Source organism: Natrix helvetica (assembly GCF_964273705.1).
Source record: "Natrix helvetica genome assembly, chromosome: 6".
In the NCBI taxonomy this organism is placed as follows: domain Eukaryota; kingdom Metazoa; phylum Chordata; class Lepidosauria; order Squamata; family Natricidae; genus Natrix; species Natrix helvetica.
The window spans coordinates 56,625,152-56,645,550 of record NC_138553.1 but is presented as its reverse complement, the minus strand read 5'-3'; the positions used below and the strand labels follow the sequence as shown (position 1 = coordinate 56,645,550).

Genomic DNA, 20,399 nt, shown 5'->3' with positions numbered 1-20,399 from the left:
TAATTGGATCCAGTCTTTTAACCATGTTAGGGCTGCCACCTGGTAATATAGCTCCCAATCTGGGAGTCCAAAGCTGCCTCTGTTTCTACTATCTTGTAGAAGTTTGTATTTAATACATGTTTTTTTCCCTGACCAAATAAATTTGGATACCATTTTATTTAGTTGTTCGAAAAAAAATTCTCTAATTTAATCGGTATTGTTTGAAAAGGATAGTAATTTGGGTAGTATATTCATTTTGATTGTTGAGATTCTGCCAATTAGTGATATCTGTAGTTTAGTCCAATTGTCCAAATCTTTTTGTATCTGTCGTAGGAGTTTGTTGTAATTATCTTATTTTATTGTAATACATTTTGCCAATAGCCATATTCCCAAATATTTAATTTTCTTGGCCCTCGAAATTCCTATTTTCTCCTCCAGTTCTTCATTTTGTCTTTTGGTCAAATTCTTAGTTAATATTTTAGTTTTTTCTTTATTTATTTTAAGCCCTGACACTTTACCGAATTGGTTTATATCCTGTAATAGTTTTAGTCCAGTTTCTAGGGGTTCTCTATGATAAATGCAAGATCGTCTGCAAAGGCCTGCACTTTATATTCCTGTGTTCTAATTTTCAGTCCCTTTATGTCCTTATTTTGCCTGATTTGTGATATCAATGTTTCTAATGACAGAATAAATAACAGGGGGGATAGCGGGCATCCCTGTCTTACCCCTTTGGTTATGCTGTTGCTTCCGTTTAGTATTATTTTTGCCCTCTGACTCGAATATATTGCTCTGATCATCCCGATGAATTTCTCTCCGAAGTTCATTACTGCTAATTGATTTATAAGAAAATCCCAATTCAGGTTATCAAATCCTTTTTGAGCATCAATAAATATCAATGCTGCTTGTTTTCCTGATGTATCTTGTAGTATTCTAATATGTCCATTATTGTTCATATATTGTTTTTTATGTGTCTGTTGGGTAAAAATCTGTTTTGGTCTGGGTGTATGATTCGGTTTAATATATTTTTAATTCTTTCCGCCATTATTGTCATAAATATTTTATAATCAGCATTTAGCAGCGAGATTGGGCTATAATTTTGGATCTTTTGTTTTTCAGCATTGTCTTTGAGAATTAGTGTTATTAATGCCTCCATCCAGGTTTTTTGTGTCCTAGCTCGTTCTAATACTTCATTATACATTTCTAATATGTTCTCTAATGATTTTTGCAATTCTTTATAAAATTCTGCTGGAATTCCATCTGGGCCCGGAGTTTTATTATTATTATTATTTGGATTGCCCTTTCAAATTCTAGCCTCATTATTTTCTCATTTAATGTTTCTTTTATTGTTTCCAGTAGGGTTGGAAGATTCCTCCTCTGGAGATATCTTTTAATATCCTCCTCTTCTATTTCCTCTCGGCAGTACAATGCTTGGAAGTATCTTACTGCTCTACTTTTTTTTCCTTCCTTTTGGTGGTGTATCACCCCTTTTTCATCCTCTAGTTGCTATATTAATTTCTTTTCTTTCTCTTTTTTTTAGTTTATAGGCTAGCCATCTCCCCGGTTTATTGGCATTTTCAAAATAATTTTGCCTACTTGATCTAATTTTCTGGTCCACTTCTTGTGTAATTAAGTTTAATCTATGTTTAATTATTTCTTTTTCTTCTTTGGCTTCTTTGTTTGAGGTTCTTTCTGGAATTTATATTCCAATTTGCCCAGTTTCTCCTGAAGCTCTGTATATCGTTTCTTTTTATCTTTGTTTCTTCTTATTGCATATGCTATCATAATGCCTCGCACATAAGCTTTAGTTGTATCCCACAGGTTTTGAATGGTTGTCTGTTCATTCCAGTTTTCTTTTAGGAAAAATGCTAATTTTTTCCCCACATACTGTACATAATTATTTTCTTTTACAACGCTCTGATTCATGGTCCATCTCTTTTTCCTTTTTGCTTCTCCTTTCCATTTGATTGTTAATGGGTTATGATCTGCCCACATGTTCGGTGTTATTTCTACCTCTTCTACATCTTTCTCCATTTCTGGATCCATCCACACCATGTCAATCCTGGACCATGAATTACGGGGGTTTGAAAAGAATGTGTATTGACTCTTCTGTGGATTGATTTCTCTCCAAACATCTTTTAGATTTAATTCTTGGGCCATTTCAAAGAATATATTTGGTAGAGTTCTCCTTTCATAGTTTTTTTTATTATCCGTTTTATAGTCTTTCTTTGGATCTACCACTGCATTGAAGTCCCCTAGTAGACATGTTATCCAGTTCCAGTTCTGCAATCTGTTTATGTAGTTTACTATAGTATTCTTTCTGGTTCGTGTTTGGTGCATATATGACTGCAATTAATATTCTTCTTTGCTTTATTGATACTTCAATTAATAATGTTCTTCCCTCTTCATCTGTGTATACCTGTTTAGGTTTTAGCCAGTCCTTTATATATACTGCAATTCCTCTTTTCTTTGTATCAGCCAGGGCCAGATGTAATTTTCCTAATTTTGGAGATTCCAGAATACTACCATTTCCTTTTTTAATATGAACTTCCTATAGACATGTGATATCCATGTTTTGTTTTTGGAGCTTAGAAATTGTTTGTCTTCTTTTTATAGGTGAATTTAATCCATTTATATTGATTTCACTTCCTCCTCCATCCTATTACTTGTTTATCGCCTTCGTTCCTCTACTTGGTTTTGTTTCCCTTTGGTTTCTTGTCCTCACTCCTTCTCTTTCCTGGGCTGCTGTATCGGTCTTCTTCTCACATCTTGGTCTAGTCCTTTTTCCTTTGTCAGCTGCTCCTCTTGGCTTTGGGTTTCCAACTCCTCTCTGCTGTCTGATTCTCCCTCTATGTAGTGTTCATAGAATTCTCAGGCTTTCTCTACAGTGTCAATCCTTATTTTCTTATCTTGCCAAGGTATTAACATGCCTTCCGGTATCAACCAGCGAAACATTATTTTATATTTTATCAGTTGTGTAGAGAGGAATTGGTAGTTCCTTCTTTGCTCTCTGATTCTCTTTGGTATTTGTTTAAGGATTATTACTTCTTTTCCTTTCCTTTAAGCTGTTCATCCCTTGTTCTTTTGTAAATTTCGTCTCTGACAGCTTTTTTTGCAAATCTTACGTGTATTTCACGGGGAAACTTATATCTTTGTGCATAATTAGTATGCACTCTATAGATTTCATCAATATTGTTCCTCAGTTCACTTTTGTCCATTTGCAGTTGGTCAGCTAGAATATCACTCATGTGTTTTGGTAAATCCTCATCTTTTGTCTCTACTATGTTCTGAAATCTTAAACAGAAAGAGGATCATTCTAATTCTAAATGGACTATTGCCTCCCCGAGCTCTCTGTTAACAGCTGTCAGCTGTTCTTCTGTTTCTTCCAATTTCTTTTCAGTTTGTTCTGTCCTAGCTTCTATCATTTTTATCTTCTGCTCATTTTAGCTATTGTTTCCTGTTTCTTTCCCATTCTGTCATCCAACTTGTTTATATCATCTTTCACTTCCACTAAATCGCCTTTCACTTCCCCTAGATCGCCTTTCATGTCATCATGATTATTAGTTATTGATTCTTGTGTTTTTATCATAAATTCCTGAATCATGTTTAATGAGGCTTGTAGGCTTTGTAGGGTTGGTACAGATCCTGGTTTTTCACTGCTCGAAGGTCTGTTGTTAACTTCTGTTCTGCTGGAGAGGCTACCATTGGCAGTGTTTTCTTTACCGCTTTGGTAGCTATGGATGTGTTTGCCATCTTTAGCTTTTGGAAAAAAATATGCCACAATACCATAAGATTCCAATTTTCATACTAGGTCTTTCCCTAAGTACTGTCCCTTTTCCTATCTCTCTCTCTCTCTCTCTCTCTCTCTCTCTCTCTCTCTTTTAAATCTGATATTTAACAATAGTAAGATTATATAAGTCACTGATTAAATTCAACCCTTGATATCAATTTTCTATAGACAATTATACAAACAGCTATAAACTGAATCACAATTATAGATGATTATAGTTAATCATTATAAATTGTTCTAACTTAACTTTATTAAAGGGGAAGAGGGAGTAACAGAAATAGATAAATATTTATAATATCTATGAAATTGTTAAATAATCTATTACATTTTTCGCTATATAATATATTTGCTAAAAGTTCATAAATATATAAATCGATATATGCAGTCAATTAAATTAATTAAATGTTATTATTAATTGACAATTCCAATTTTAAAGCTAGGTAAATTTTCTAATATGTAAAAGAAGTAAAAGTAGTAAAAGTGGCTACAAATTCTATCTTGCTTTAAATATACTTAAATCTACATTAAATATATGTGGGATATGGATATATAAAATGTATAGTTTATAAAATATTTAATTCTTTGAGCTGATGAATATAACAATATTAAAATATCCTAAATAATGTAGAGATATCAGAAGTTCACAGAGCTGATTATGAATGAGCCCAACCCAAAATCCTACGTTGGGAATACACCAGTTCTTTTTCCTCTATCTCTCTCTACTGTCTTGCAAATACTGTTCTCGGTGCTTTCAAAATGACTTCTGTATTCAAAATTGCACAGTCATTGTCTCTTTCTTTCTCTTTCTTTCTTCTGCCTTTTTCTCTTCTATTGCGAAAAGGAAATGTTCTTTCCTTCTTTCACAATTCGTTTACTACCCACACAAAACTCTCAATTTATATCACTGTAGATCCAGTCTCAGATATCAGTAGAAATACTCCACTCAGCAATTACAATCCATATCATTCTCTACAGATTCTGCATCATCTTACTGCTTCTGCTCCTCACAGTTTAGTTCAGGAGTCGTTTGTTTTCTCTTTATTGCACTATCGTAAATTTCAAAGTCAACTTGGAGAAGTGTCTCGGAGTATCAAATTTTTTAACACTGTCCACCGATAAATTCTGCTGCTTCTCACTTTTTACTCCTTCCACCGATAATCAGGCTGTCACATCTCCGGACCAGGCCGTGACCACGCCATGACAGCTGGTCTCTTCTATATCGGATTTCAGGGATTTCACCTTACGGAACGAGGGATTACCTTTTCCTCCGTCACTGCTGGGTTTTCCCCTCTTTAAAGCTGTCCTCACCAAGGCTCGGCTTCGCTGTTAACAGCCTCCAGACACGAGTCATCCCCTGTAACTGCTCCAATGTGACGTCACCTCCGGAAGTCTGACATATCTAATAAACTTACTCTTTGAGAAATCTACCTGCCTCAGAGTTGTATTTGCTACGGGTATGTTACTTGGAACCCTGACAGATATGTAATTCTTTTACTTTGCACTAGTTAGCAGTTTAGCTGCTATATACCAACTACAACTTTGATTAGGTAGGGTAACAATGAAATTAATTAAGGTATTGGAGAAAGGGAATCACAAAGTCAAGGATTGTAATTAAAAATGGAAGTGAATAGCCTTATGGAGGATTTTAAAAAGGAGAAATAAGAAACAACAAAACTGGAGCTGTGGAAGAAAGAAAATGAGTTGACTTTCTGGGACGGTGAGATTTGAGAGGTGAATTTCTTTACATAAATGAGAAAATACATTTGCTGGCACAGGCAGAAACAAAACAGAGCAAGTTCACTGTCAGACCAAGATATGTGAGGTGTATTCTTACCTTTCCCTAATTTTTTTATACATATGTTGCTGTTTTTCTGCTTAATTGTCCCGAGTTATTTGAGCAAAATTTACATAGTAAAAAAGATAAAGAATAGACAAAGAAAGTGAGATTTTAAATGGAAATCTGAATTCAAACAAATGGCTTTGGAGCTCAGAACCACTTTGGCTTTATTCTGTACTCACTTTCTTGGACAAATGATTTGACTTAAGTTTTGCACTTCTATTATGGGCATCAGCATGAACATCTTAACAACTAATATGTTAATGCACATGAACTTTTGATAACTATTTTGTGACAGCACCCACACTTCTTCCAAGTCTGAAATATATTTATAATGCCGCAAATTATAAAATATTTTTAACTACAATAGATTCAAAGCAAGTATCTTGCATAAGGGCAGAAAATATTGCTGATAATTTTTTTAAATGTCACAAATACATGTGTGCATGCATGTTTACTGACTTGGTCTGAATATTCAAAATCTGAGTGCAAGGAAATAGCAAATAATGATATGGGTACAAATAGGTCAAGTTCTCAATATTAATCGTTGTGATCCTCAGTGACAGAAAACAGAACTGAACCACTCTACACATGGATCACTTGTTTTATATATTTATATATTACACTTCTGTTTAATTTTTTGGATTAAATGCTAAGTACTGTTCGAGGTTACAACTGTACCTGGAGCAAAATATGATCTCTAACTCTATTAAGAAATAGCTGTGAGAAATGGTCGTTTGAAAGAAAGCATGTATTGCTACTGTAAATTGTTGAAAGAAATTAAAGAAAACTGTAAGTTTATCAGTAACTACTTAAAGTAACAGTGGGACATAGGAGATAAGTGTAATATGAAACTATTATCTTAGTTATATTTACATACGTGTATAATCATGTAAAGAAGCAGGGAGTAGCTCAGCTAATACTTATTGTTACTGACTAGGCAATCCTATTGATCTGCATCAGAGAGGCATCCTGTTCCAGGATGTGGACTAACAAACCTCCTGCTCCACGTTTGCCTCCCAAATTACCAATAACTATGTTTTCCCTTTTTTTTAGCATCCCACAGAAGCTTGAAATTTTCATAACCTCAGCAGCCACCACTCACTCAGCTTTATAAATATGTATCTCCATCACATATTTCCTCATTTCCCTCTCTCTTTATAATAACAGTTTTTGGATAATCAAATAATTTTTAAAAGTTCTGGAATACAGGGAGAGAAAAATATACTCTTATTGTCTATATTATCATGGTTAATATTTTCAAACGTAATAGAGAGTACTTCTATTTTGATCAACAGTATATATGTGCTTGCTAATATCACAAAATAAATGGGACAGTCCATGGTCGTTTGGGTATACACAGCACAACAATAGAGTTGTCTCAATAAAAGTAAAACAAACTCTGGCCCATTTTTGTTTTGTTTTCAACTGATGACATAAAATCTATTCTCACAATTTGTGCAACTGCTTGCCATTAATATTTGGTCAGTTTGAGCATTTCAAAGCATGAGAAATACTTTAGCTTACCAGGATTAAAAACCAACAGCCAGCACTTCCCATCTTCCTACATATCCAGAGAGGTGGGAAGCAGACAGAAAGAGCACCTTATTCGCAGGGGAATTCTGCTTCAACCCGAGTGCGATGTTTATTGAAGTAAAGAAGGGGAAGGGTGCAAATGGAGCTGTTACACTTCCCATAGAAGAGAGCAATCGATACGCCTGCCCCACGGTTATGGTGGTGGCAGTCGCCGGCTTCCTTGTTCTGATCCACCTTTCCTGACTCGAGCCGTCTTCTTTCCCCCGCCGCCACCCCCCCCCCACGCCCCCGCTCCTGCTTTGCCTGGGGAAGTGGCTGTCAGGCCAGGTTTCTTGCCCGCTCACTCACCGGGTGGAAGTGCCCTTTCTCACATCGCACATCATGCACTTGAAGGCCTCGGCGCTGTTCCGGAAGGTGCACACGCTGCAGTCCCAATAGCCTTCATCGGAGGAAGGTTTCGGTTGCCGCTTCGGCCTACTCAAAAAAGCGGGGGGAGGGGAGAGGGAGGACGAGGAAAAACGTAAGGAAATTTAAGACACAAAACAAGGCATCGCCACGGCCGCCCTACCCCTCCCTCCCTCCCTGTTTCCCCTCAGGGCCTCGCTTCTCCTCGTCTGCCGCCGCCGCTTCCCACAACGTCTCCTCCTCCTCCCTCTCTTTTCCTTCTCCTTCTCCTCCTCACCGCCATCGCTTCTGCTACGTTGGGGGGCGCCAAAGACTTTGGCAGAGGAGGAGGGAGAGGGGGAGGGTGATGAAAAGCGGGGACGCCGGCCCCGCCGCCGCCTGCCGTCTCCTGACCGGCCTGCCCGCGAAGGCCTTTGCCTGCCTGCCTGCCTGCCTGCCTACGTGGTTGCCCTCCAGCTCGTCTTTCCGCTCTCACCTTGTGGGGCTCTTCTTGTCTCCCATGCCGGCTACAAACGCGTCTCCAGACTGGCGCGGCCCTTTGTGTTTTTGTCAATAAGGAGGAGCGACCGAAGGCTCGGAGAGGCGACGGCTGGCACTCAGGCGGAGGGACTCAGCGAAGCAGGAGGAGGAGCCGCTGCAGCCGCTATTGCTGCGGCGAATAGCTACCGCCTGCCGTTCGCTCCCAAGCGCGGCCGCCGACACCTCCAGATGTCGGGGAAACTCCTGCTGCCGCCGCCCCTTGCTCAACCCGACCTTGTGCTCCCCCTTTCTTCTCACTCACGTGTTCCTCTCGTCGCCAACCAGCGTCAGCCCACAGCCAGGCCGAGGCGTCCCAGACGGCGGCCGGAGCAAAGAGGAACGGCTTTCGCTTTCCTCAGACTGTGACGGACCCTTTTCGGGCCCGAAGCACCGCCGCCGGTTTCCCCTTTTGCTCAAAGACGCGCTCGCCTTGCCGGAGATGGGTTTCTCCCCCCCGTCATGAAGCCATAAACTTTCCTAGGCCAAGCCTTTTAGCGAACGGTTGCCTAATTTTCAATTTAACGCAGTCGCTCATTTGAGTTAGCGTATTTCATATAAACTCGGATTAACCCTGTTCTACGTTTATATCGGTAAGGAGTACAATGCTGACTTCAGCTATATTTATGTAATTGGGCCCCCGAATGCCTGAAATTATCTCTTCTAAGACATGTGCGCGCATCCAGCTCGGGTACAGCTGTCAGATCTCGCCTAAGACAGGGTCAACTTGCAGTGAATGATGATTTAAGAATGTAAACAACGGAATATGATTCTGGTGAAGTAACTGATCTGCATTGAACAATTTTAATCATGTAAGCAAGGTGAGTACATTACATCGCTTTCCATATTCCTTGAAATCATAGAATGTAAAATGTAATATTTTACATTCCACTCCTCTGTTCACAATAGAATCCCTTATACTGCCAGGCTTGAAATTTTGGACTTGGACAACCTGGAACTACGCCGCCTACTCTCTGACCTAAGCATAGTACACAAAATTGCCTGCTACAACATCCTACCTGTCAACAACTATTTCAGCTTCAACCTCAATAATACCCAGGCAAACAATAGATAGGTAAACCGCTCCAAACTCGATTGCAGAAAATATGACTTCGGCAACAGAGTGGTCAATGCCTGGAATGCTGTACCTGACTGACTCCATTGTTACATTTTCAAATCCCCACAGCTTCAACCTTAAAACGGTCTACTGTGGACCTCACCCCATTCCTAAGAGGTCCATAAAGGGGGCATGCATAAGTGCACCAGCGTGCCTACTGTCCCTGTCCTGTCCCCATTTATTTGTACTCATTTCCTTTATTCATGTCCATGTTTATACTTACCTGTTATCTTGTACATGTTTTACAAACTAAATAAATAAAATAAATAAATATGGGTTGATGTGCCATTATTATTTAGATTTATTACCGAAAGCGATTATTGGAGCATCAGTGTGCTATATTTATCATTTCAATTTTTAATAGATATATTAACATTTTCCTGGATCAATTGAAGATTCTTCCACATTTGCCTTTAATCTGTACCAATGTTTTCCCTCTTGGTTACAGATGCAGCCAGGAGTTAGAATCTGCTGCATTCCTATTGGTCACTTTAGGCTGCTGCAACAGGTACCACCACCACACACACAGACACACACATACCCGTTTCAGTCACTTAGGCACTGTCCATGTCCATTTTGGCTTGAACTGCAGGAATAATCAGACACCTGTTTTTTACAGAAGCATCTATATGTATAAATGCCTCACCAATGTACACAAGGGAAGATAACAGTAGTGACAGATGAATAAAATATGCTGGCAGATGTGGGCACTTTTTTGGGGGAGAGGAAGAGATGGATAATTTTGGATGCAATATTTATTTCAGGCCCCATATCTCATATTTTGAGCTAAGCATTCTGGTACCTGGGTTCCTTGTGCTCAGACTGAGGTTTTGATTGCCAGATTTATTTATAATAAAATAAAATTGTGGGCTAATAAATGACTATCATACTTTGAAAACCTGGTATCACTGGATCATGTTCAACAATTTTGTTGAATTAACGTTAACTAAAAGGTTTTTAAATTGGATTTTGAATAAATGTGCAATTAATTGTTGCAGTTTTGAATTTTACTGTTACTATCTTTCTTCCGTCATGCAAACCACCCAGTCACATGAACACCCCAGCCACACCCACCAAGCCTTGCCCACAGAACCGGTAGTAAAAAAAATTGAATTCCACCATTGGGTGGAGGGGGCTGAGGATCAGTTTGTAGCACCAAGGGGGCAGTGGACTGAAAAAGTTTGGGAACCACAGATCTAGATATTAAAAAGATGCTAAATTATATGGTTTCCACATGGAAATGACAGAATTGGATGAGATACTTACAGGAACAGAAGAGCGAATGATTAAAAAATTGTATAGCTATTTCCTGCATGTTAAACTAGAAGAACAGGTAAAAAAAACAATGATAGCATAGGCAAAAATTTTTGAATATTCGATAGAGTTAGATAAATGGCAGCAACTATGGGAATGAAATTATAAACTAACAATGGCAACTGCATATAAAGAGAATTTGTACAAAATGTTTTATAGATGGCACATGACACCTGAAAGATTGGCAAAATTGTTTAAAGACAAATCAACCAAATGTTGGAAATGTCACCAAACACTGGGATCCTATTATCACAATGTAGTGGACATGTATAAAAGTGAAAAAATACTGGGCAAGAATTCGAATGTGATTAGAGAAGATGATGCAGCAACATATTGACTTAAAACCTGAACTGTTCTTGTTGGGTATCTTACCAGAGAAATATAGTAAAGAAAATGTAAATTTGATTATTCATGTAATAACTGCAGCTAGAATTTGGAAAGCTGAAGAAATCCCTAAAGATGAAAATATAATTAAGAAAATATTAGTTTGCACAGAAATGAGTAGGTTAACACTAGCAATTAAAGGAAAAGAAGAATCTGATTATAATAAAATATGGGGGTTATTTTATCATTAATGAATATGGATAAAAAGTATAAAAGTAAATAATTTAGGAGGAGAAATGTTATAACAGGAGATATGTTATGCTGTAATAAGAATAAAGGATTTGGTGGTAAACTACAACTATTATGACACAAAAAAATGTACTCAGATGACACACTGATGAATGAATGATGAAAGGTTTGTTTTAAAAGGAAAAAAATACAAAATACAAAAAAAGGTTATATTTGAATTGCAAGAGTGAGATCATGGTTACAACAGTAATCTTATTTCATAAAGTATATTTACATAGTATTTATATCAGTCACTAAGTTCTTCCTCATCACTAAAATATGCACTTTTTTTGATGCGTGGTCGTCTTGAATCAGATGTGGAGGGCTCACCAGCATTTTGAGTTGAACTTTGCTGTTCTTCTTCAATTTTGGCTTGCTGCAAGGTAATTGCATAAAACACAAAAATGGGAAATAAAATTATATTAAATTCTGTAACACACACTTACCAAAATAGATAGGCACAGTTGTTTGCTTCAACTCTGTAATTTCAATTATTTTGAGCTATGGGTTAAATTACATATTAATTATTAAAGGAAGGACAAAACAACAATGTCTTTTTTCCTCAAGTCATCATGCAATTTTCCATAATAGAATATTGTGTTTTAACTGATTTATCATAGTGTTTGTGACAATGTTCACAGATAACATGAACCAAACCACAATGGCTGCACATAAGTCACACCACAATGGGATGGGATTTGCACACACACACATACACACACACATACCACAATATTATTACAGAATCTAGTTGCTCTGCTTTGGATACCATGAAGTCTCCTCCCAGAAGGTAACAAAGAAAACTGGTCATGCAACTTGTCAAGCAGCATTTATATGCCATGTCCTGAATAGAAGTAAGTAAGCATCCAATAATCTTTTCTGCTGTCCTCACCACTCTCTGCACAATCTTCCTGCCTGTAACAGTAATACATCCAAACCACATTGTAATACAATATTACAAGACGCTTTCAACCATCCCTCTATAGAAAGGGGTATGGGTAGGGGAAGGAAGATGTGCTCTTCATATCTCATGTGATATATGATATCAATAGAAGGGAATCTAAGTAGCTCACGGCTGAACTGTGGAATCCTAAGTGCTCTCTTGGCTGTTTGCTTGCAGACATTTCCTTAATAGGTTAGATAATACCACCAGTGCTGTTTGAGTGATGGATGGGATTTGCTTGCCCTGCTATTGATGGTGGGGATATAGTTTCTTTTTGATAGTTCCTTAATTAGGGTATTGTTTCCTACTTGATGGTTCGCTTGTTTATTTCAGTATTCCTTTGATACAATATTATTTTCTGCTTCATTGCCTCTCATGTTAATCCTTAATCTCTTTACTAATTACATACACAAAAATAGATGCGTGGGTGTGTATGTGATTATGTGTACATCTACCTATACTACGAATATATATACAACACAATACTCCTTAATCTCACAACACATGGACAGATTCAACCATAGCTTCAACTGGAAAACTGCATCCTAGACCAAGTTAAATCTACAAGGCAATTCCTGGAGTCTTGACACTCAGACAAATATGCCATCAATGCATACTTAGGGATAAACCACATTTACATACCATTCAAAGGAAACAGTAAAAAACCTAAGAAGGAAACAGAAAAGCCAGAACACATTCGCTCTAGTACAGGTAGTTCTCGACTTGCAATAGTTCATTTGCTTACCATTAGAAGTTACGACGACACTGAAAAAGTGACATGACCATTTTTCACAGTTATCACCATTGCAGCATCCCCATGTCATGTGATTTATATTTGGATGCTTGACAACTGACTCACATTTATGATGGTTCCAGTGTCCTGGGTTATGTGATCACCCTTTGCAACCTTCTGACAAGCAAAGTGGGGAAACCAGATTCACTTAACAACCATGTTACTACGGTGTTTCCCTGAAAATAAGACTCACTCCCAAAATAAGTCCTGGCTTGAAATTGTTGGGGTGGGCCTAATATAAGCCCTACCCCAAAAATAAGCCGGGGGGGTGGGCGTGGCCAGCACAAGAGGCAGCTGCCAGGTTCCAAGTAATGCATCGTTCACAAATCAAACTCTGAGGCATTTCCTTTTCCTCAAAGAACAAATTTATTTAGACACAACATCTTGGTACAAACTGGTGAAAAGCTAGTACTAAAGTTCCTGGGCTTTTCACCCCAATATAAATAATGGTTTCTTATTTTTCCAAAACAATATGTCAACCATGTTGTTTTGACTGAAGGCTCCATCCTTCATAGGGAACGATCCCATAGGGAACAGCCCTATGAACTTGGGACCCAGCTTTTGAGAGACTAATTTTAATCTCAGATATTTCATGGGCAAATACACTCTATCTCCCACCTTAAACTCAGGCTGGGGCGAACGGTGCTTGTCGGCCTGTTTTTTATAAGACTTTGTGGTCTGGCTCAGGGCTTGCTTCGTATTTTCCCATGCCTTCTTCAGTGACTCCATCCACTCCACCAGCAACATGGAGGAGTGCGGCTCTCTAGGGAGCTCTGACATGGGGACAAATTCTACGCCACTGGTCACCTGGAAAGGGGTCAGGCCAGTGCTACTGTGCACCACATTGTTGTATGCTACCTCAGCAAATGGCAGCAACTCTGCCCAGTCCAACTGCTGATAGTTAATGTAACACCTCAAGTATTGTTCTACCATGGCGTTAGACCATTCTGCGGCCCCGTTGGTGCTCAGATGAAATGCTGAACTAAGCCCCTAAAAGGACCCAATGGCTTTCATGAATTCCCTCCAGAATCTAGCAGTGAATTAAACCCCTCGATCGGAAATAACCGCAGAGGACCCAATGCAACCTATATATATGCTTGATAAATAGGTTCACCAGCTTCCCTGATGACGGGAGCCCTTAGCAGGCTATGAAGTATGCTTGTTTGGAAAACAAGTCCACAATGGTCCAAATGAAGGTGCTTCCTCCACTCTCGGGGATCTCAACAATGAAATCCATTGCTATCTCCTCACAGGTTCACAATGGACTTACCACCTGCCAGGCCTCGTCTTCATTGCTGCGCACGTCACAGAGCTTTTTACAGTCTTCAATGTTCTTCTTCATCTTTGGCCACCAGAATTGCCTCCTGGTCAGGTGTAGAATTTTCAGGTATCCGAAGTGATCCACCTGCTTGGGATCATGACTGTTAGAGGACTTGGAGTCACAAGCTGCTGGGCACGTACAACCTAGATCCCTTCCAGCCTAGTTCTGGAGGGTTAGTACCCCCAGGTTTTTCTTGTACCATGGGTCACTCGGCAACTCTTCTTTCAGCCATTAGGTCATCCTCCCCCATCTGTGGCCCTCCTTCAGGTAGCTTGATGTTAACGTTTGTGATGCAGGCTGAGAGGAGGGAATCATTGCATGAATTGCTTCTTTGCACTTACTGTGGTACTGTGGCATGCATGACAAAGCGTCAGCCAAAAGATTCTTTTCCCCTGGGATATATTTCAGTTCAAACTTTAATCTTTTGAAGTATTGTGCCCAACGGACCTTTGGGAAGAGTTTGCGGGGAGTCTTTAATGCCTCTAGATTTTTGTGATCAATCCATACTTCAAAAGGCATGGAGCTGCCCTTGAGGAAGTGCCTCCAGGTCAGTAGGACCCATCAGATCACATAGCCTCTTTCTCCCACACTGCCCAGTCTCTGATAGTTTCTTGAACGTGTATGTGCAGGGCTGTAGGTTACCCTCTGCGTTCATTTGAAGGAGGACCGCTGCTACAATCATGTCGCTGGTGTCAGCTTGGATCACAAAGGGTTGATCAGGGTCTGGGTGCCTGAGGGTTGGTTTTTTGGCAAATAGGACCTTCAGTTGTTCGACGGCCTACTGTCACACCAGCGTTCACTTTAGGAGTTGACTTGGCCATGGCTGTTGCAGGCTCTTCCCTGTTTTCAACAGTTCGGAGATGGGTTGGGTGATTTCGGTGAACGTGGGGATAAACTTCATGTTTTTCTACAGTTTCAGTGAAGATGAGAATGTCATCTAGGTACACGAAGACCCCTTTGTACAGGTGGTGATGTACAAGTTAATTAGCTGCATGAAGATGGCTGAGGCCCTTTGCAGCCCAAAAGGCATCACTTTGAACTGGAAACTACCAAGGAGGCAGTTAAAGGCCATCTTTCAATTCTTTTTTTTAAGAAGAAAAAAAGAATATTACCAACTACATTTTTCGAGATGGTGCAGGAACTGAGTTTACAAGATGCATGGAAATAAATAAATACAGAGAACAAACAATACACTTTTTACTCCAACCCACATAAATCATGGTCAAGGATAGATATGGTTTGGATGACACCGGGACTGAGAAGAGATACAGAAGAGATTGATATAATGATTAACACCTAGGCAGATCACAACCCAATAAAAGTGACATGGAAAGGACAGAAGAAGAAGAGATGGATAATGAATCAAAATATATTGAAAGATAAAGAATATATAATAATGGTAGAAAAAGAAATGAATCTTCTATAAAGTAAACAAAGAAGAAACATCATTACAAAATTTGTGGAATACAACAAAGGCATACATTCGAGTACTGACAATAGCATATATGGCAAGAAAGAACAAGAAAAAAATGAACAGCAAGTATTATTAGAGGAAGAACTTAAAAAATTGGAAGCGGATCTGCAAAAAGAACCACAAAAAAGCAAAGTAATAGAAAAAAGAGATTTGATAAAACATAAACTTAATTTGATTACACAAGAAGAAATGGCTCAGAAAATTAAAATAGCTAAACATTTTTTTTTGAAAACGCAAACAAGCCGGGGAGATGGTTAGCCTACAAATTAAAAAAAGAAAAAGAAAATAATATATTAATTACAAGATGAAAAGGGAAATATAAAACACTGGAGGGAAGAAAATATATATATAATGCAAAGTTTCCTTGAAAATTATTCAGTCACAAAAATATAACATTGAACAATACATAAACAAAATGAATTTAATAAAAATTTGGGAGACGAAAAGAGAAATGTTAAATGGAAAAATAACAATGATAGAACTATCGGAGGCAGTGAAGAGACAAAAAAATAACAAGACACCGTGCCCAGATGGAATACCTGTTGAACTTTATAAGAATATACAGGAACCAATAGAAATAGTAATGCTGGTGTGAAGTTCCCAAGAGATGACCTAATAAATTTACGAGCCTCGAGACAAAGTTTTAAAAAAACCCATTCATTTATTAGGATCAACATCTTGGCATGATCTGTGGAGCCAAAACTGGCTTCCGCTTAATTGCGTTTGAACTTTACCCCTCTATCTCCTCCCTTCTATCATGCATCATAAATCATATTCACGAATTAGGTTGTAGAAATATGAAATCCGACTGGCCAAAAGTATGCATGGAATCCTCCCTCGAATGCCAACCTGATAATAGTCATGGCAACGTTTTACAAGTTGACATCTGGCTCCCCTCACTTCCCGAAAGCGACCTGTGTGACACAAAGACAATTTGAGTACAGGTTTGTACTTTAGGGATGTGTTTGTCCCCGAGACTTGCCTGGATTTTCTGCATGGAATTTTTCTATAAGGTGATCAGCTTGGATATTCCTATTTTTTACCCAAGGTGCCTCTGATAAGGGGTAGCACTTCCACTTGATTAAGTATTGGAGTTGCCTCCTGTGCCACCTCGAATCAAGGACTCATTGAATTTCATAATGAATTTAGCCCCCTATGACCATAGGGCCCAGGGGCTTCCGGGGTAGTGGTCTCAGAGTGGATCTAATCACGGGTTTTAAGAGGCTACTATGAAATACTGGGTGTATCTTCCCCAAGGCAGTTTCAATTGCACTGTGACTGGGTTGATGATCTTTACTATGGGGAATTGTCCCATAAATTTTGGGCTCAGTTTCTTGCTAGGCAGTTTTAATCTCAAATATTTTGTGCAGAGGTAAACCTTCTCTCCCACTCGGAATGGCTGTTGTGGAGCCCGGTGTTTATCTGCCTGTTTCCTATAGATTTGTGCCGCTTTAGCCAGTGCTTTTTTGACATTTTCCCAGGTTGCTTTCAGCGTCGACATCCAATCAGTCAAGCTGACTGAGGAGGGGGGATCCCTTGGGTACTCAGGCATTGGGACAAAGTCCATGGCGCTCACTACTTTGAACGGCGTGAATCCTATGCTACTGTGAACAGCATTATTGTATGCAACCTCAGCAGAAGATAAAAGGTCTGCCCAATTGGACTGCTGATAGTTCACGTAGCACCACAGGTACTGCGGACAATCTAATATTTATCCTAGAAGACCCATTAGAAACAGGATCTAAAGTAATACAAAAAATAGAAGAATTTGCCAAAGTAGCAGAACTTAAAGTTAACAAGAGCAAAACAAGGATAACAAAAAATCTTACTAAAAAACAAGAAACAGAATTGGAGGAAATAATGGGCATGCACATAACAAAAAAGGTGAAATATTTGGGAATTTGGCTAACAGGAAAATGTTCAATGATTAAAGAAGATAATTACAATAAGACTATACAACAAATTAAAAAAGATTTGGAAAATTGGAAAAAACTGCAACTTTCACTTATAGGAAGAATAGCTGCAGTCAAAATGAATGTATTGTCAAAATATCTGTTTTTATTCCAAGTACTACCAATAAATCTATGGATTTTTTTAACAGATCTAAATAAATTAACAACACAATTCATTTGGCTAGGGGAGAAACCACGTATCAAATTAAAATTACTACAGGACAGTAGAGAGAAAGGAGTCTTTGGACTCCTAGATTTGGAGCTTTATTACCAGGCAGTCGCTCTCACTTGGATAAAAGAATGGATAAACCTAAAGAATAAAATAATTTTAACGATAGAAGGACATGACCTACAATTAGGCTTGCATGCTTTCATTTGGGATGGGAAAAACAAAATACACAGTTACTTTCAAACACACCAAATTAGAAATGCTCTATTACAAACGTGGCAAAAAATTAAAAAAAAATCATTACAACAAAATACCAATTTGATTATGGACTATGGAAGCATTAATGTACCCAAATGTATTATATAAACAAAATAGTAAGATATGAAGCTCTATTGGACAATCAGGAGAAATTAAAAATGAAACAAGAACTAAAAAATCAGGGAATAAACTGACTGGTGGCCATATATGCAGATTCAGACCAGATACAAGAAGGATTTAAAACTATATGGATTTTATAAAGAACCACAAGAATTAGACAAAAGTTTGCAAGGGAACGAAGAAAACATGATTAGAAAAATATACAATTATCTATTGCGATTTAAAATGGAAGTAATAGTAAAGGAAACCATGATAACCTGGGCAACAAATTTTGTCTACAACATAGAATTAGAGAAATGGGAAAAGCTCTGGAAAAAAACCTACAAATTAACAATGGCGACAACTTATAAAGAAAACTTATACAAAATGTTCTACAGATGGCATCTACAACCAGCAGGAATAACGAAAATGTTCCCAAACTGTTCACTGGATTATAGGAAATGTAGCCAGGCCCATGGAACTATCATATGTTGTACTATCATATGTGATGGACATGAACAGCAGCAAAAAAATATAGGACAAGAATTAAAAATGGCTTGAGGAGATAATTGAACAACCAATAGAATTAAAACCAGAACTATTTTTATTAGGAATAATTACAGGGGGAAGAAATCAATATTTAATATTACATGTCATAACTGCAACGAGAATCATATACATACACAAAATTGGAAGAACAAAAATATACCATCAACGGAAAATGTGATTAAAAAGTATTAGAGTGTGCTGAGATGGACAGACTCACAAAAGAAATAAAAGATAAAGGAGAATCTGACTACTGCTTAGTATGGTATTTATGGTATAAATGGCTAGAGGAAAGATGTAAAGAATAAGGAAGCATTAAGGGAAGAAATATTAAGAAAATAATTATAAAACCACATATATAAATAAGATGGGGGGGAAATGGAAGATATATTGTATATAAAATAGTACACTAACAGAACAATAGGTATAAGAGAAATTTATGTACAAAGATATAGATGTAAGATGTATAGAAACTAGCACATTGGTAGAGTAATATGTATAGAAGAAATAGAAGTACATATGTATAGATATAAGATGAATTGCAGATAAATTAATATATTAGTAGATGAAAATGTATAAAAGAAGTATATGCATACATGTAGGGATAAAAGTGGTATAATAGAGGTATACTGATGTAGAAATGTTGCAAAGATAGTAATTGTGTAAAAAAACTGAAAAAACTCTTTAATAAAAAAAAGAGACAATAAAAAGGCTGAGTAAACATAAATATCACAACACATCCTTTCCTGCAGCCAACAGCCAGATAAGCAGACATTCTCATTTGCACTGGTGTTGGAGGCATCAAGGTGCTTCCAGGTTGAAAGGATTAGCTGGTGATATCATTGTTGTCCAGGAGTTACCCAGTTGGGTACTTCTTTCATGTCCCCAGCAGGAGCTAGAGCAAAGGACAGGAGATCATCTTGTCCCATGGGAGCACTAAGGTCTTAAACACTGTCACTGCATTAATTGCTTTTCTTCGCTATGCTGAAAATTTATTGCGCATGCTCCAGTTCTTATCTGCAAGTGATTTAGTACGCATGCTCCTTCACATTCCTTAACTTTCTCTTCTGATCTTCTGTTCACCTGCGAAGGACGCAGGCACATAACTCTTGCCAAGATGTGATTAATTCAGTTAGCAAAGTTTTGTATTTTAATTTTCTTTTATATTAAAGTGTTTTTATTAGAACATGCTTTGGGTTTTATTTTTGCTTGTCTTCAGAAGTATGATGCTAGGAGAAGCCACGATCCAACACCCCATTAATTCAGGGCGGAAACTCACACCCTGACAAATAGTAACAGAGCATGGTTGCTTAATTTATGGCTTTTCTCCTTGTTAAGTTTAAGCGTATAGGCTAATTAGACAAGAATGATTTACAATCGACTGAGGAATGATTAGATCATCTTTCTAATAATGCCGAGAAAGAAAAAGAAACAGAAAGATTTCTCATCAAGATATTCAGATATTTGCACCCTCTCTGAAAAGGAATGCATTTCAAAAAGATTTACTACTCTTGATGTAATCGGCCCGGGTGAAGAAACTGTCATGAGAGAGATGTTCTCAACCAGATCTCAACAAGATGGGACTGCTTCAGGAGATGACAATTTCAGACCGAGGTCAGTGATATTCCCTTCTGATTATGCATGCTCCCAGACTCTTAGAGATTATGAAACGCTCGAGCTAAGGCAAAGCTCTCGCAGCCAGCACAATAAATTCACCCCACGCAGAAAGAGAAACTTGTAA

The 20,399-nt window shown here is 38.1% G+C and overlaps 2 protein-coding genes and 1 long non-coding RNA gene across 9 annotated transcripts in view; all 3 read right to left on the bottom strand.

Moving 5' to 3' along the window:
- Nucleotides 1-7,377, bottom strand: part of LOC309394269 — a 35,756-nt gene extending 28,379 nt beyond the window's left edge. Inside the window, exon 1 of the long non-coding RNA XR_014175715.1 lies at nucleotides 7,131-7,377. This is a non-coding gene — a long non-coding RNA (uncharacterized lncRNA). The remainder of the gene's footprint in view (nucleotides 1-7,130) is intronic.
- Nucleotides 1-8,488, bottom strand: part of YAF2 (YY1 associated factor 2) — an 83,561-nt gene extending 75,073 nt beyond the window's left edge. For 2 of the 3 annotated variants that reach the window (XM_081957209.1, XM_081957210.1), the window contains exons 1-2: nucleotides 8,020-8,488; nucleotides 7,488-7,613 (exon numbers count right to left, since the gene is read on the bottom strand). In XM_081957209.1, the coding sequence (XP_081813335.1) occupies nucleotides 7,488-7,613; nucleotides 8,020-8,045 (152 nt within the window). In that variant the 5' untranslated portion in view covers nucleotides 8,046-8,488. Of the gene's footprint in view, nucleotides 1-7,487; nucleotides 7,614-7,821; nucleotides 7,971-8,019 lie in introns of those variants that run through there. The other variant, XM_081957211.1, reaches the window with a different exon arrangement.
- Nucleotides 8,489-11,213: 2,725 nt separating this feature from the next.
- The window catches only part of ZCRB1 (zinc finger CCHC-type and RNA binding motif containing 1), a 47,093-nt gene continuing 37,907 nt past the window's right edge, over nucleotides 11,214-20,399 (bottom strand). For all 5 annotated transcript variants that reach the window (XM_081957200.1, XM_081957207.1, XM_081957201.1 and 2 more), the window contains one exon: nucleotides 11,214-11,479. In XM_081957200.1, the coding sequence (XP_081813326.1) occupies nucleotides 11,351-11,479 (129 nt within the window). In that variant the 3' untranslated portion in view covers nucleotides 11,214-11,350. The remainder of the gene's footprint in view (nucleotides 11,480-20,399) is intronic.